The sequence below is a fragment of the Pongo pygmaeus genome, chromosome 2, assembly GCF_028885625.2.
Source record: "Pongo pygmaeus isolate AG05252 chromosome 2, NHGRI_mPonPyg2-v2.0_pri, whole genome shotgun sequence".
Lineage (NCBI taxonomy): Eukaryota > Metazoa > Chordata > Mammalia > Primates > Hominidae > Pongo > Pongo pygmaeus.
In genome coordinates, this window is record NC_085930.1 from 126,586,968 (window position 1) to 126,604,676 (window position 17,709).

The 17,709-nt window shown below is 38.0% G+C and overlaps 1 protein-coding gene across 17 annotated transcripts in view; it reads left to right on the top strand.

Annotated features, from left to right (window-relative positions):
* The window catches only part of NEK10 (NIMA related kinase 10), a 264,785-nt gene that overhangs the window by 80,376 nt on the left and 166,700 nt on the right, over nucleotides 1-17,709 (top strand). For all 17 annotated transcript variants that reach the window (XM_054479800.2, XM_054479798.2, XM_054479804.2 and 14 more), the window contains 3 exons: nucleotides 1,777-1,822; nucleotides 4,410-4,531; nucleotides 4,666-4,768. In XM_054479800.2, the coding sequence (XP_054335775.1) occupies nucleotides 1,777-1,822; nucleotides 4,410-4,531; nucleotides 4,666-4,768 (271 nt within the window). The remainder of the gene's footprint in view (nucleotides 1-1,776; nucleotides 1,823-4,409; nucleotides 4,532-4,665; nucleotides 4,769-17,709) is intronic.

Sequence of the window (17,709 nt, forward strand, 5' to 3'; positions counted from 1 at the left end):
TTAGCACATTTCCTAAGAAAAGAAACTGTCAGACTAGGGTCAGATATGAAGCATATGCTTGGGCTTTGAGGTAACTCAAAATTGCCCTCTCACTAGAGGATCAAACTGATGGAAAGGATGGTAATATTGAGTCCTTAAAGGAGGAGGTAGTGGCAGGCAGAAGCAAAACAAATGGGGCTAGAATGGAGAGTACATTAAGATTAACCTACATTAACAAAGAGGATCCCAAATGCAGGTGCTTAGAAAGAGGACTCACAGTACAGTGGGTTATTTCTCTTTCACAGAACAATCCCAAAGTGAGTAAACCAGGTTGAAGGTGTTCTCTGCTCCATGCGATCATTTAGGGATGCAGGCTTTTTTCTCTCTTCTTGTGCTGCTACCTCCTAGTGCATTGTCTTCATCTGTGTGGTTGAAACTGCCATAGCCATGCTCATATCCAAGGTGGGATGAGGAGGAGCATGGAGGGCTATTCCCAAGGTTTCGAGTTCACACAGGAGGCACACACGCTTCCTCTCATATTCCACAGGTCAGAACTGAGTGGTAGCCTCACCCCCAGCTTCAAGGGAGGCTGAGAAGTCTTCTCTAACTGGGAAGCCATGTCCAGCTACAATTGTATTGCAATGGGACAGCAGGTTTTTGGTGGACAGCTAGCAATCTCCCTTCAAAAAGACTTGCAGAAAGACCAAAAAGAGATGCAAGCAAGCCATTTGTTGATGTGATGGTGACTGTTCTAAGACAAATTTTATCTAGAAACTCAAATTATAAGAAAAACTACAAAATTATTAGCATTCTTCTAGAAAATGATCTTTTTTAATTAAAAAATTAGAAATTCCACTAACATTCTTAACTTATATCAAAGAGAAATTGCACCAGACATTTTTTAAAAATGGTGAGGAAGACTTTATTCAATACTAGTGCAATAGAAGTCAAACTATTGTAATTGAGGAGAGAGATTGAACCCAACTCTGAATTCGAGGACTGGACAGCTGGGGACTCAGAGACAATGGTCAGGGTGATGGGGGATCAGTGGATGGAAGTTTACCAAGAGGAACTTGGTCAGATATCAAGGGTGAGTGGATGAGAAACTTAATTGGATGTCAAGGGTGGGAAATTTTTCCATAAACTGACTTAGCAGGATATAAGTTGCTAAAACTGACAGACCAAGGATGAGGCCTAGTCATGAAGAGGACTCAGAGGAGCCTGACTAAAGCTTGGTTAAGTAGGAAGTCCTTGTCAACTGTTACTATGATTTAAACTGAGTAGACTCTTAGATTATGTCATTTTCTACTAATCATTTTGGAGAGCATAGAAAGACAGAAATAGTGTAAATAGGCACAAACTTTACATAAATATTTAGATGGTAGAGAGAGGTAAAGAACAATGAATATTTGTAGTCAACAGAAGTTACCTCATTTCACTTTTCTCCTTTATACAGTCGATGTGTGGGGTTGTGACAAGGCGTGCTAAAGGAATTCTTAAGATTCCTTCTACCTCTATAGTTCTGTTGGTTAAGTTAGATAGTAAAGTTAGGTGATAGAACGTTTTTAATTTTACTTAATAAAGCTATATATAGGATTGCTATTTTCAGATCAGTTTATAAGCAACAAGTTTTTAAAAATCACAGCAATCTCAGTTCGATGATATCTTGAAATGCTTAGTTTTGTAAATAAATATAATTTCTTTGTAGTTTTCAAATATGAAGTCCAACTAAGTAGTCAGTGAAAAACTTGTATTTTGAAGCAGTGCAATACATGTTTGTTATTTATTTTCTTATAGCTTTATCATCCCAACATTGTACGTTATTACAAAACATTTCTGGAAAGTAAGTATGAGTTTTCATGATATTTCTAAATAAGGAAACAGTTTTTTCACATATATTTTTATATTGGAATGTCACAAAAGAAACCTAATCAACTATTTTATTGACCTTTTTTTGTTAATATGACAGTAGATGATCTTAAGCATCACTTTCTTGACTAGTGAAACAGTAACCTAGTCAGTGACCTGAAGATAGTTAGAAAATACTTAGCTCCCTGTGTGAAAAACACATGAGCAAACCAAAATAGTTATTGCTATTCTCTTATACAAAAAAATCACTTAATAGGATCAAGGAAAAAGAAAACTAACGGATGGTGGTTTCCTTAAGAAAAGAAAAGAAAGTTGTTTTTGTTGACTCAGGTGTCATTTTCCATCCCCAAAATAAGTTGGAGTGAGCTAGGTCTTTGAGATTTCTTTTACCTGAAGTTCAGGTAAGTGCCACAAGGTGGCGATGGAGCCCAGACTGATTCTGCAGGCAGGCAGGCTTGCTTTCTGCAGGTATGATGGAATGCTGAACTAGAACCAAAACACAGTCAGACCCTCTTTTTTTTTTTTTTTTTTAAATAGGGCCTATGACAGAAATAATACAAGTATTGATAAGCTTTAATGATATGTGTCACATATGAAATGTCGAAATAAATCTCCACTTGAAGAATGATTTAAAGAGATATAAAGCAATGACTGGGGCTTCCGGACTACCTCTTTATCGGTGCTATTGTTATTTAAGAAAACCTTTGTGTGTGTATTTTGGCATTTGTTACGATTTTACCCATCTCCCTTCCCTTAGATGACTCTGAAAAACTCAGTGCTAAAACTCATGCAGTAAATCCTGTCCCCTTAGCCATTTGTTCTTGATATTAAAATAATTTTCTATAATTTAGTGTATATCCCTTCAAAAAAATCAAGGTTGGCTTCCGACTTGTACTGAAGTGATATAAATTGTCTTAATATAAAAAACAAAAACGTTTTTTACTACCTGGTGAAACCCTGTCTCTACTAAAAATACAAAAAAAAAAAAAAATAGCTGGGCGTGGTGGCAGGTGCCTGTAATCCCAGCTACTTGGGAAGCTGAGGCAGGAGAATTGCTTGAATCCGGGAGGCAGAGGTTGCACTGAGCCAAGATCGCGCCACTGCACTTCAGCTTTGGGACAGAGCAAGACTCCGCCTCAAAAAGAAAAAAAAAAGGCCCGGCGCGGTGGTTCACGCCTGTAATCTCAACACTTTGGGAGGCCAAGACGGGCGGATCACAAGGTCAGGAGATCGAGACCATCATGGCTAACACGGTGAAACCCCGTCTCTACTAAAAATACAAAAAAATTAGCCGGGCATAGTGGCGGGCGCCTGTAGTCCCAGCTACTCGGGAGACTGAGGCAGGAGAATGGCGTGAACCCCGGAGGCGGAGCTTGCAGTGAGCCCAGATCAGGCCACTGCAGTCCAGCCTGGGCGACAGAGTGAGACTCTGTCTCAAAAAAAAAAAAAAAAAAAAAAAGAATTGGAAATAGCTTAAAAATACATAAAATATGATAAAATAGATTAGGAAATTGCAATAAAGAGGAATGAAGGATGAGAAAATTAAAAATAAAGCTAGAGGTAGTATTGGTACATAAATGAATTATTTCTTGAAATTATGAAAAATTGGAAACAATATAAATGTCTATCTGTAGGAGAATGATTAAATAAATTATGGTATACCCATGTTGTGCAATACCATACAACCAGCAGAAAGAATGGTATGGATCTGTGTGTACTGAAATATAAGGCTGCTTAATGAAAAAAAGCATAAATTGCAGAACATGTATGATTCCATTTTTGTCAACATTTTCTACACACATATTTTGTATACATCCCAAGTTTCAAAAGACACATATCACATCCCATTGTAAATAAACCCCTATTGGTTTTAGAGGAGGAAGTAGAATTTACTCCTTTGTTTCTTGGCATCTGAAGCAAAAAGACAAACACAATCAGTCATGAAGTTCTCCGTAGCCATAAGATAAAACCTGGAGAAGTCCAGTTTTTTGTTTTTTGTTTTTTTGCTTTTGAAAGGCATAACAGAAATTTCTATCATGTGTGTTATTTTCAACTGTGTCATTGCAAGACCATGGCATTATTCCAGTGTAAAATTCTGTAAGGTAAATCTATCAGACTATGAAACAATACAGTTGAAAATGCAATTTTCTGAATGTCTGACTTGCTCTGAGGGTAAATTTTAGACTATTGGAGGAAGGATGGGCTTACAGGTTCTTCAGGAAATCCTCCATGACTGGAGATCATTTATTTGTTCTCTGTGGCATTTTTCAGTCATTCCACATCCTGGCATACATAGAAAATGATATATTTGCCAGTGTACAATTATGCTAAGGGGTTGCCTGTAGCCAGAAGATGCTGTGGCTGGGCCCCAGTTTCCCTAAGACCCTCTCACCTCCACCTCTTCCAGGGCTGAGTGGATCCATATTTTAGCACATCATCACTAATTCTTTAGTGTTAGTGTCCCGCACAGACATTGGGAAGCTTGAACTCTCATTCGTAAAGTTTTTCAAGATGCCTGTATTGAGTTTAAATTTCTATGACCTTTTGTGATATTTATATAGATGATAGGTTGTACATAGTTATGGAGCTTATAGAAGGAGCCCCGCTTGGAGAGCATTTCAGTTCTTTGAAGGAAAAACATCACCATTTTACTGAAGAAAGACTATGGAAAATATTTATACAGGTAAGCTTTTATCTTCATTAAATTTTTCTTAAAACAGTAAAGTTCTGAGCTGGCTTCTAAAGAGGTACAGTAGTCATCGTTGGCTGTATGTATGTTGGGGGAAATAAAATTTGTTTTCTATTCATTGTTTCAAGCTATGCTTAGCTCTTCGATACTTACACAAGGAGAAGAGGATTGTCCATAGAGATCTTACACCAAACAACATTATGTTGGGGGATAAGGACAAAGTAACAGTTAGTAAGTATAAAGATTTTAAAACTTTTAACTAAAGAATTCCTGAATACTATCCTAGAGTAGTAGTGTCCAGTAGAACATTTGTCACTCATGGGAATGTTCTTTGTCTATGCTGTCCAATACAGTAGCCACTAGCCACATGTGGCTATTGAGCACTTGAAATGTGATTAGTGTGACTGAGGAAATACATCTTAAATTTTAATTAATTTTTTTTTCTTTTTTTTTTCTTTGAAACAGAGTCTTGCTCTGTCACCCAGGCTGGAGTGCAGTGGTATGATCTCAGCTCACTGCAACCTCCACCTCCCGGGTTTCAAGTGATTCTTGCGCCTCAGCATCCTGAATAGCTGGGATTACGGGCACCCGCCACCATGCCCACCTAATTTTGTATTTTTAGTAGAGACAGGGTTTCATCATGTTGGCCAGGCTGGTCTCAAACTCCTGGCCTTGTATGATCCACCCTCTTTGTCCTCCCAAAGTGCTGGGATTGCAGGCGTGAGCCCAAATGCCCGGCCAAATTTTACTAAATTCTAATTTAGACATCCCTGTGTGATAAGTGGCTACCATGTTGGACAGTGACTAGTATAGTTCTAAATGACTGAGCTATATTTTGCCCATATGAGAGAATGAAGTACTCTTAGAATACTTAAGTATTTAATTCCAAAATCAATGGTTTTCAGGTTTTTTCTTACTGTAGAACACTGCCTCATCAACAAAAGCTTTTATGACCACCACATGAGCACATTGTTTTGAACCATTTTACCATAGTCTGTGCCTTATGAGTGACAAATGTACATATGGAGGGCTATAAATCCTCTAGCCATTTGTATATTTCAACATAGAGTTTTTATCACAATTTACTTCATCTGTAGCAGGTAGGCCTGATGTTGGATAAAATTTTGCAAATGAGAAGGTTTATTTTCTCCTCCCAGTTGTTGAATTCTTACTCAAAACTTAAAATTAAGTTTTTAGCTTAGGATGACATATTAGCTTTCTCCTGCCTGCCTCATGAACACTTGTGTTACCCTCATGGATTTTAATGGTTCACTAACTACAATTAGGGAGACACCTTCCTAAACCAGCAGTCTCCAAATATTTTTCACTGTAACATCCCAGTAATAAAAATTTTTTGAGAATACACTGCCGATATACATAGGCTTATGTATAAATTCTATACATGTGTATTACTGAACAAAGATTCGTAGTAAATGACAAAATCTACAGAAATAAAACATAAAGGAATACATTTAAAAAAAAATAGAGGTCCTAATATTTTTGCTGCCCCTACCCCCATTGGGTTGCCTTAGAAACTCAGTGCTGGAGACTACTGCTGTCAATGTTATTGATGTGGAGACATCATCGATGTCATATGACAACATATGACAGCATCTAAAGCTGAGTCCCTTAGTTTTAGAATTTCAGTACCCATGAAGGCCATTCCAAATGTACACATTTGCTATAACAACATGTGTTCAGGAATGATGATAAGATTTACTGTCCAAATTTTCATAAGTAGAACATCATATTAATATATTTGTTGAAAAATAAAAAACAACCTACAACAGAAACTCTAGACAACCTTCAATACAAAGCTACTTGGAAATATTTCCAAGCCAATGCATTGTGAAATAAAAAAAGAGACAAAATAACTGTGAATCTTTATCTTGGACACACATTTGCTTAATCATTTGAAATTAATTATAACTTTGTTTCCCTTAGGCTTTTTATGTTTTCTCATTTTATAAATTGAACTTATATTTCCTGAAAATTTTTTACAATTTATTTATTTGCTGGTATGTCAATTTATAAGTTAATAAGGATTATTATAAATTGTGTGTTTTAATTTTATAACAAATAGTGTATATATATACACATATGTAACACAGTTATGTATATATATAACAGAACAAATATGTTTAATCCTCCTTAAATGGCTGTTCAGGCCATATTTTCTGAGTAATAGCCAACTCTGCATTTTATTTTCTTATGAAGATTAGCTGTAATAATTTCCTTTCATTACATTTAAATGTACTAAGCTTAATCTTTTATTGCAGTAGCCTGGTTTATTTTTTTCTAAACTTATATTTACTTTCTTTAATCATTATCACACATCAAAATAGTTTACAAAATAAAAAGCTTATAGAAAAAAACAGTTTTATGCCCCACCCCTTTGAACCCTTAGTTCTGTTCCCACAAAACGGCCACTTGTCTGCTTTTATTCTTTTTTCTTATGGTATTTGATTTTCTATTGTAATGGGTGAGAATTTAGTTTTCTTTCTTCTTCCCCATCTACCATCCTGCCAGTACAGTTACAGCAGAATTTTATGTTAAGTCAATATTCAATGTTTACATTATTACCGCTGTGTAATTATTGTTCGATGTTGATTACCTATCCTTTCTCATAGGTAGTTTTGTTTTTCTTAGAGTTAATGATTGCCTTCTTTTTTGTTTGTGTTCCCAGTTTTCTTTGTACCTATTATTTACTTTTCCCCAAATCTTCCAGAAGAATTATAAAGCCCTCTCAGTACTATTTTCCACATGGTCAAACATGATAAGTACTCCCACTTTTGTTTTCCTGGACTCCTCATTCCTGCAGCTGCTTGTTGCAGTGTACTCTGGGTTTCACTTTAGGCCTGCTGCACAGCCATTGTCATGGAACTATTGTTTGTTGGTCTTCCGATTGCAGACTCCATTTCTTATGTTCTGTGTCTTTCTCTTTGTAAATTTCCCTGCTTTGCTGAAGTAAGTCTTCTAGTACTTTTCTAAGAAAGAGTGCTTTGGGCATTATGTTTTTTGGATGTTCGCTTGCGACAAATATTTTTATGGGACCCTCTTACTGGACTGGTATTCGGCTTGGTGTACGTATTTTCAGATGAAAGTCCTTATTCTCTCAAGTTTTAAAGGCATTTCTCCAGTCTTCTGGTATCTAGTTTTGCTGTCAGGAAATCCAGTGTTCTTCTGATGCCTATTTCTTGATACATGAGGTATTTTATCACTCTGGAAAATTTCAGAATGTTCCCTTTATCCACTGCTTTGGATGGGTCTTTAAAATTCAATGTGTCTGTAGCTACGTGTGCTCTTCAATCTGGAGACTTAAAATTTAAGTCCTGGGAAGTTTTCCTGCATTATTTCTTCACTACTTTTCTCCCCTCTGCTCTCTCTGTTTTCACTTTTAGAATTATTTTTAGTCTTAGATACCATATGTACAAAATGATCTCCTAATTTAAAAAGTAATTGTCTTAGTTTTTAATGTTTGTCTCTTTGTTGTAATTATTTCTTCAACTTTCTTTTCCATTCCATTGAATATTAAATGTATATTATCATATTTTAATTTCAAAAATTTTTATCTTATTTTGTGTTTTATTTTTATGGAACCCTGTTTTTATTCTTTCTCAGGGTAATATAGACTTTTTTTTTTCTTCAGCATCCTGAATTGTTTCTGCATCTTCTGAAGGTATATATATATATATATACACACACACACACACACACACCCCATATGTACATATACACACACATACACACACACACATATAATACATATATAACACTAAACAGGAGTATATATACACGTTTTATTCCTGCTTAGTATTATCTGTCTTTCTGGCTGGGGGCTGTTCTCAACTGTCTTGTGACCCTGAGCTGGTCTTTAATAATTTTGAGGAAGGCATGAAAAAGGCTATTGGAAGCACTGCAAGTTCCAGTTGAGGCTGTCATCTGGTGCCCTTCATTATAATAAAATGGAAATTTTCCTTTGAAGACTCCAAAATCAGTATCTAAACTTTGTTTTTTCTAGAGAATACTCTTCAAGTATCTTGCCTGGGGGTATGTGCACCTGTTTGCTGTCATTCTGAGAGCAGCGTCGACAAACGGGGCTCAAGGAACCACGTTCAGTTTATAGATTTTTGTGGAATTCTACCGTGCTTGGTTTCTTGCTGGTTTATTTCTTTGAAAAATGAATATTTTCTGATAGTGGCAGAGGGTGCTTGATTTACTGGCTGTGTGTATGTGGGAGGGCACCTGGGAACTTGATCTCAATTCTATGTATTGAGCTTTCTGCTTCTCTTCTCCCTTGGATGGCACCCTGGGCTCTGCAGAGTAAATGGGCTTCCTTCGGCCCTTCCTCCTCAGACGCATGGGTGGCATTTTTGCTCTGCTGAGTCTGACTCCATCTTCTATCTACTTTCCATCTGCCACACATTTATTGGAATATCTCATCTTCTGTTGTTGCCAATCCCATTCTCATTGTTCCTGTGGGTTAGTAACATTCCAAAGAATATCCCCTCTCCCAGCTTTTTTTTTTTTTTTTTCCATTTTAGCAGGGTTTGAGATTTAGAGGAGATAAAAACATATGGTCAATTCACCTTTTAACCCAAAATGGGCAGGCTAGTTACATTCTAAGTTTACACATTTGACTTAAAACATCCCATTTTCATGTTGATTCTCTAATAAATATATATATTTCTACTTGTATTCAAGTCATATTGGACTCCCTAGAAAAACTTACTTTGTTTTACAAAAATAAGCAAACCTTTGTTTTGTCCATCTCTGTCCTGCCCCTCAATGTTGTTTTACTCAATCTTATTAATATTTATCAGAGTTCTACTTAGGAGTTATAAAATTAAAGAATTACTTCCAGATTTTTTTTTTTTTTTTTTTTTTTGAGACAGAGTCTCACTTTGTCACCAGGCTGGAGTGCAGTGGCACGATCTTGGCTTACTGCAACCTCTGCCTCCTGGGTTCAAGTGATTCTCCTGCCTCAGCCTTCCGAGAAGCTGGGACTACAGGCGCATGCCACCACACCCAGCCGATTTTTGTATTTTAGTAGAGACGGGGTTTCACCGTGTTGGCCAGGATGGTCAAGATCTCTTGACCTCATGATCTGCCCGCCTCAGCCTCCCAAAGTGCTGGGATTACAAGTGTGAGCCACCACACCCGGCCTACTTCCAAATTTTAAGGCCGTTTAGCTTTAAGTGAAGCAGTATTTTCCTAGTTTCAAATAAAGAAGCAGGACAGGTTGGTGGCATACTGGTGAGGCTAGCAGCCGTCAGATACAGAAGCAGTGAGCTCAGAATGGGATCTTAGCCTAGTCTAGTTTCTCTTCACTAAAGCAATTGTGTGGTTAGGGCATTGATGTACTCCCATTATTTTCAGTGAATATAAAATGATTTTATGACTGAAAAGATAATCCACAGGGATTTGATGTCATTCTTTAAAAAATATTTTAAATATAATAGTGCTGAAATATTTTTCAGTGTCTATCTCTATTGATGTAATGTAAATATGTCCATTAGTCTCTTATCTTTAAGAGGGATTATGGTTAAATTAAAACCCTGCAGCATTAATTTAAAACTAAGTGTATAAAATTTCTATATTTTAGGAAGTGGAATGCAGCTGCAATTAGTAGAGCCTGTGAGAATGGGCTGGCTGCTGTGGGTGAGAAAGCATGTTACCACAGAGGGGCAGCCTTGTAATGTTTTATTTTTCTCTTTGCTTGTGCTAGAAGGTTTATTTACTTCCAGAAAAGAAACACAGAATTGCCAAATGATGTTTAAGATGCATGAGACCAAGTGTACTGAAAATGTGATCAGAAAAAAAAGCTTTCAGAAAACTAACATTTTCATCTTCTAATTTTTCTCAATATAGGTGAATTAAATGTTTTAAGATTGAGGCTGGTTTGCAATTATTTATAGTGAGCATGCTGGCAGGAGTTTCCTTTGATGAGGAAGCAGAGTAGAAAGTACTCACATATTCTGTTATGCTTGGTTTTGCAAATGCTATATATTTTTAAGTCTAAATATATTTCCATTTGAAAGACTATCTTTTGATGACATGTGCTGTGACACGTGTTCAGGTCTTGCTCCTGCATTTATTTGCAGCCTTTGAAACCATACAAGGAAACAGACTCCGACTCAGTGGTACATGGGGTGAAACACAGTCAACATTTGCCCTAAATACTGTCACCTGCCAAATAAGGTCCATATTGAGCCATCACATTACAAAATGACTCTTAAGGGAATTTGGTAAAACTGAACTTACCCTTGAACCCACCATTCCAGATATCTTGACCTTTTCAAAAACCCTTATTTTAGTGTAAACCTTCCATGTCCCCTTGCCTCCTCTGCTTTCAAATAAAAAAGAAAAAACAAAACTCATTTAATTACAGTTAATAGATTTCAGACATGGGCTTTAGTACATGACACAGAAGGTCACATGTTCATCTTGCAGACAAACAGGCTGTGTGAATTTCTGTTTCTCAAGTGATATTTGGCACGTGCTCTGATGATAACAAGAACAAACCTGATTCGGTGTAAAGTTTATCAAAGGCTCCAAGGCCCGTCAAATGTTATCACAGGTCAGGCATTGCTGGGATAGATATAAGATGAAAAGCCATGGTTTCTGCTCCCTGAGCTCACAGTCTTATGGGGAAAACATCTGTTATTCACTCAGCAATTACCTTCCTAGCTGACACATCCTACAAGTGAGCATAGCAAGCATGAAGGACATAACCCCTGTCTTCATGAAGCTTATAGTTCTGTTACAGAGTGATGAAGGCTAGAATGTATATGCCAAATACTGTAACATGTAATAAGTAACCTGAAAGTCTCAACAGCTTAAAACAGTGGCAAAATACAGCCTGTGGGACAAATCAAGCTGTGACCTATTATTATATGTCCTGTGAGTTAAGACTGGTTTTTATATTTTTAAATGCTTGTTGAAAAAAGAAGAATACATGACAAAGACCATATAAGTCCCATTTAGGCAAAGCCTAAAATGTTTACTATCTGGCCTTTACAGAAAACTTTGTCTTCCCCTGACTTAACAATACTCCTATCCTGCTAATGCTACATGTCCATTATGTGTCAATAAGGGAGCTTCCTCTGTACTTGCTTCTACATCCCAGAGGCAGGAAAGACAGAACATGGGAAACCATGCCGTGGCTCCTAAAACTTCTATCCCAAAGTAACACATGTTACTTCTACTCAGATTTCATTGGTCAAAGAAAGGTTTTGCAGGATGTGGATGCATTCCTCCTCCGAGAGAATATGAGTGAATGGTTATATAGTCTATCACAGCTATATAAGCACTGGGGAAAATGTAACTAACTCTGCCTTAGGGATCTTTTGGTGCAGAGTTAAGCAGGAAGGGTAAAGGCAGTTAATGCAGGAGCATAGCACATGCAGAAGATAGGGACATGAAGGAGTATAGTGTTTCTAGGGACTATCAAGGTGTTTGATGTGGCAAGAGATGAAGAAGGCTTGGTGGGTGGGGAGCTTGGTCAAAGACTTATCCTCAGAGATTTTTCAGACTGGAAATTATATGATCAGATCTGGGAGGTAGAAGGATTATTAAAATGGTAGGTGAGGGAGCATGGTGGGAAAAGACTGGACCCAGATTCTCAGTTTAGGACATGTATCAGTTAGGATATGTTCAGGTACAAGAAGCCAGACTAACAATGGCTTAAATCATGAGGATGTTTAGTTATCTCACAACAAGGGGTCTGAGGCTGAGTAGTTCCAGGGTGGGTTCAGCAGCTAGGGAGATCAGCCATGATCTAGGCCTTTCTGTCCTTTCTTTCCAGTATCCCCAGCAGGTTGACTTCTTCTCCATATGTTTGTCATCTCATAGTCACAGGATGGTTGCCAGAGCTCCAGACGTTATTACCAAATTCAGACAGGAGGCAAGGTGGCTGCTTGGGTAAAATCTAGGAAAAAAAAAATTCTCTTCTTCAAATGCTGTCTTGTCTGCTTTTACCGTTAAAGAAAATCTTTCAAAGAAGGTCTCCATTAGCCTTCTTATATTGTGTTGACTGAAACCAAGTCATGTGACTACTCCTCATTGTAAGAGAGACTGTTGAGGTGAGCTTCCAGCCTCTAGAGTTGGAGATGAGAAAGGGAGAGGATTTGGTTGATGGCTTTTGGAGAGCTGGCCCACAATGTTTGCCACTGAAGGCTCTTGCACTTTTGTCCAGGAAAGTCATGATGTGGGTTTTTCCAATGACAGCAGGAGAAGAGGATGTGAAAAAGGGGCTCAATTCAGCAGTTATTTGGGACCCAGAATTAAAAAGATTTGTCGGCCAGTTAATGAGATGTGAGGTATGAGAACAGTTGAGAAAGAGGCCGAGTTTGTGAAGATTGCTCTGCCATTGGCAGAGATTTAGGTGTAAGGTTTTGGACGTGCTTAGTTAAAATCTGATTATGCTCTTCTTCTGGTTAAAATCCTTCAAGTTGTTGCCTATAATATTTAAGATAAAGTTTAGTTTCCTTATGGCACCCAAGGCCCTTTCTTCGTAGTCTCCTCCTTGCTCCTTGCTCTGACCTCCCGAGACAGATTGCACTTTCCTGAACAGAATGTGGCTGTATACCTCTGGGACTTCTAACATGCCATCCCTCTGCCTGGAATGCTCCTCCTCCCTTCTGCCACTCAAGTCAAATGCCCTTCCTCCAGGTGGCGTCTTTGACATCCACATCTGATATGTCCAGTTTCTGGGATCCCTTATTACACTGGGCTTGCCTGTCTCATAGCACATGGCACAAAGTATTGAAAACACTGGCTTATTGCCATCTTCTCCTTGAGGTGAGAGAAATGAACTTTCTTGACCTTGTTTCTCTGATAGCACTTAATATTTTTATTCACTAAATGAATAGAAGAATGAATGAACAAATGAATGAATTAATGAGCAAATGAACAAAAACACATCCAGGTGGAAATATTCAGAAGCCATTTACAAATAGGGAGCAGAGATTGAGGCGATACCTGGGTTTGAGATCTCCATCTGATACCAAGATTGTCTAGAAAGAGTGCTTAAAACAAGAGGAGTTGAATATTAATGTAGAAATTGCATGAGCACGTGGGCAAAGGTCCAAGCAGTTTCCACTGTCATCTTAGCAAACAGTAACCCAAAGAAAAAATTTTACTTTCTCGAATGCCACCAAAGTTTCAGACATTGAATTGGACCTACCCTGTATTGCCAGAATCTTCAGTATTTTAAATTTTTCAGAGGATTAGAGGACTTTTGATTGCTATTGGTTGGCTAAACTGCGGCTGAGAAATCTGTGTCATTATATTAAAAAAAGAGTTAGTATTACACTTCTGATAGGGAACTCAAAGTCCTTATATGCACATTACTCATATACTTACAAAACCTCCTGGTCAAATACATATATGATGGACTCTATTCGTGGTTTTTGTAGGTCTGTCGACATGTCTTGCTTTGAACTTGTTCTGTGGTTTACTTCCCGTTAACCAGATAAAGTGTCTATTTGAGTTTGAGCTGACACAACTTGAGTACTCTTAAAAGACTACAGAATATTGAGCCACTTTTGTTAAATATCCTCATAGCAACTGTTGTAAGAAGGATCACCATGGAATTTTTCTCAGTCTAACATATTGGCCTCATGTTAGCAAGAAAGTAAGAATATTTTTGTCAAGTTATCACAGTTGCCTTGTATTGCCATTGGGTCTCATAACACAAAAAGGAAATGTCAAAGGAAATTCAGTCAAATCTAATTTCTGGTGTATATGTGCCACCATGGAATACTATGCAGCCATAAAAAATGATGAGTTCATGTCCTTTGTAGGGACATGGATGAAATTGGAAATCATCATTCTCAGTAAACTATCGCAAGAACAAAAAACCAAACACCGCATATTCTCACTCATAGGTGGGAATTGAACAATGAGAACACATGGACACAGGAAGGGGAACATCACACTTCGGGGACTGTTGTGGGGTGGGGGGAGGGGGGAGGGATAGCATTGGGAGATATACCTAATGCTAGATGACGAGATGGTGGGTGCAGCACACCAGCATGGCACATGTATACATATGTAACTTACCTGCACATTGCGCACATGTACCATAAAACCTAAAGTATAATAATAATAATAATAAAAGAAAAAAAATAAAAAAATAAATAAATATTAATGCTTTACTTATGAAAACCCATGTGAAAAAAAAAATCTAATTTCTGAAGTACTTTAAAGATTCTTACACCTTTGGTGGGTCATTCTGCATTTCTCAGATTCTGTAATTTTGAGTTGGCTACAAGAAAAAGATAAGAATGGCAATTTAACAAAGTTAGAGCCAGATGGGGTTAGTTTCTAACCCTGACAATTGTTATGCTCCTCTGATGAGACAGTGAACTGGGTGAGCACAGAAGGAGACACCAAATTTTTATGACCTTAGGTGAAAGTTGGAAATAGTAACCTCATAATTGAGGTTTATAAGGCCAAATAAAAACACCAAAGACTAAGGTTAATACAACAGAGTTCATTTTAGTGTGTATTTGGGATATGATTTGGTTCTCTGAGAGCTTTTAAATGGAGGGAGTAGAATCTGATGTGTGATGTCTTCTGGATGAGTTGTTTTCACTCTGTGAGTTTTCCCAAAGTGTGTTTTCTGAAGCAACATAGTGAGTAGGCAGTAGTACCTATTTTTATAGAGACTAATTCAGTGGTAAAGAGTACTATGCTTCTGATTATGTCATCAGCATTTCCAGCCAGCTAAGTCTACTAAAGCCATTGGAGCTTCAGAGGTACTGCCCTGATCTCCATCCTAGGCCTTTTAGGAACTAGTATCATGCCACACACAGTATGTGTGTGTGTGCATGTGTGTGTGTGTATGCCTGCATGTGTGCACATGTGTGAGAAAAAGAGAGTGCACCCCTGACTTCCCATCCTTATAAGAGTCTGGCCCTTGGCACTTTTATGTAATGTTAGAGCTATAGGTACGGAGCTCCATTATTCCAACTGAATAACCAGAAACAAACCCCATTCTGAAGAATGATTTTAGAAGAGCCCTCTGTGGTTTACTTCCCATTAACCCCAGATATAGTGTCTATTTGAGTCTGAGCTAAGGACATTAGTTTTTCCAAGGATCCAGTCTGTTGATAGACATCTTAGAGCTAGGTGATGTTTATGTACCACAGATATGGAGTTACCTAGAATTCAGAAAGCACTCTTTTATCAGGTGTTGAATTTTTCATCATGAAGCTCTGTGTCATCATAACTCCATCAATAAAATCAAGCAAATAATGATGCTGTTGAGAAAGAGAAGTTCCTTCCCTCTCCCTCATCCCTGGTGGAGTCTGTACTTGAGAAGGAAGCTTTGGAGAAGTGGAAAGTGGCATGGTACACGGGTCCCTGGCAAACCAACATCAAACTCTTTGTTTAGGAATATCTGCTTTAGACTTAATTAGCATGCCGTTTGTTGAATTAGAAATAATTTTAATATTAATAGTAGTTGGACTTCATTTAGCGGAAGGTCAGGAAGCAGTTTGAGGGGCAGAGATTAGAATCTGAATGCCCTTCAGAGGAGGAAGTAGCAGTGAGACAGGGGTTCGTTGAGGGAAAACTCTGAGCATTATCCTGGGAAACTCCTTCCGGTCCCTCACTGACTCCTGCACTGAGAAGATGTTACTGATGGTCCTGTTGCTGTGGACATTGTAGGTTAGCCATTCCATTTACTGAGGCAGCAGGAAACAGTAGAGTGGTAAATGAGCTGGAGATCTTTATTCTGGCCTGTTTTACAGTTGTGCTCAAGTAGACTCCTTTGTCATTGCCTAGTATTATAGAGGCTTCAAATAATCATTTCCCGAAATTGTCAGGTCATTAATTATTTTCATTTTACTCAGGGAAGACATCTTTAAGATGATAAAAATTTTTAGCTATGCTTTGAAGGAAAGGAACAACCACCCATAGCTACATCCCTTGAGCATTTACTATGGGATAAAAGGATAGATATGCATTTTCTCATTTAATACTGTGATGCCTTTTAAAGATAGTGAAAAAGACTTAGAGAGTTTAGAAAACTTGCTTAAATTACCCTGTTTATAGATTGACAGTGTCAGCAATGAACCATGTCTACTTCTAGAGGTCATCTCTTAACCAAGTCTCTCTATAGTATTCTCTCAGAGGAAGCCATTTCAGGTAAAGAAAAAGACATGTTTGAAAGGCACCAAGATGCTTATGGTCACGTGCCGTACAAGGATGAGTAGCTTTGTTGGAGTAGACATTTTAATTTGGGCAATTATGAGAGAGGTCAGTCATCTGCACATGGCTGCAGGGTCTTGCATAGCCTGTCAATAACCCCCATTTGGCCATGCAGTTCCTCAGTAGACCATTTTCCCTTGACCATAGGGCCTTTGAGCATGCCATTTCTTCTGCCTGGAAGTCTCTTCTTCACTTTCTCCTCTTACCTAGATAACGTCTGCCTTCCTTTAGATGTTAACCCAGTCATCATTTGTCACAGAGGCTTTTCCCAATCAGCTGTTTTCCTTATAATACCCTCTGTTAACCCCATATATGGGGGAAGGTCAGGAAGCAGTTGGGGGGCAGAGATTAGAATCTGAGTGACCTTCAGAGAAGGAAGTGTCAGTGGGACAGGGATTTGTTGAAGGTCAGTCTTCTTTAATGATCTTATCACAACTGTAAATTTACATTTATATGTGTGATTCTTTATTTAATGTGTATCTACACCACTGGTTCCTAAAGTCTGTGTCATCATGGATGGTTTTTGACCTGGTTATCATCTTATCTTGAGTACCTGGTTCAGTACCTAGAACATATGCTGTTAGTGTTGGACAAATGAGTAAAGGGACAATCATGAAGTCCAGATAAGGCAGCTGGAAACTTTGTAAAAAATAGCAATCAGAAGACCTTCTGGTACATAAGTGGGGGCCTGATGTGATGAAGGCAGGTGTTGGTAGATTGTTTCATTGTCAAATACCCTGTAGGATGGATTAAAAGGAAAAGCTTTCTAAAGAAGTGCATCCTCTTTTTTGCAGGAGGAGTGAGAGCCTAAGCTCCTGGCACATTTAGACTATAATCAGACAAATCAAAAGAAAGATGCAGATATAAGAGCTGGTGAGGGGTTGAATATAGCAGCAAGTGAGAAAAGGCAAAGATTTCAAGCCCAGGAAATGGGGAAGATGAGATGCCATCTG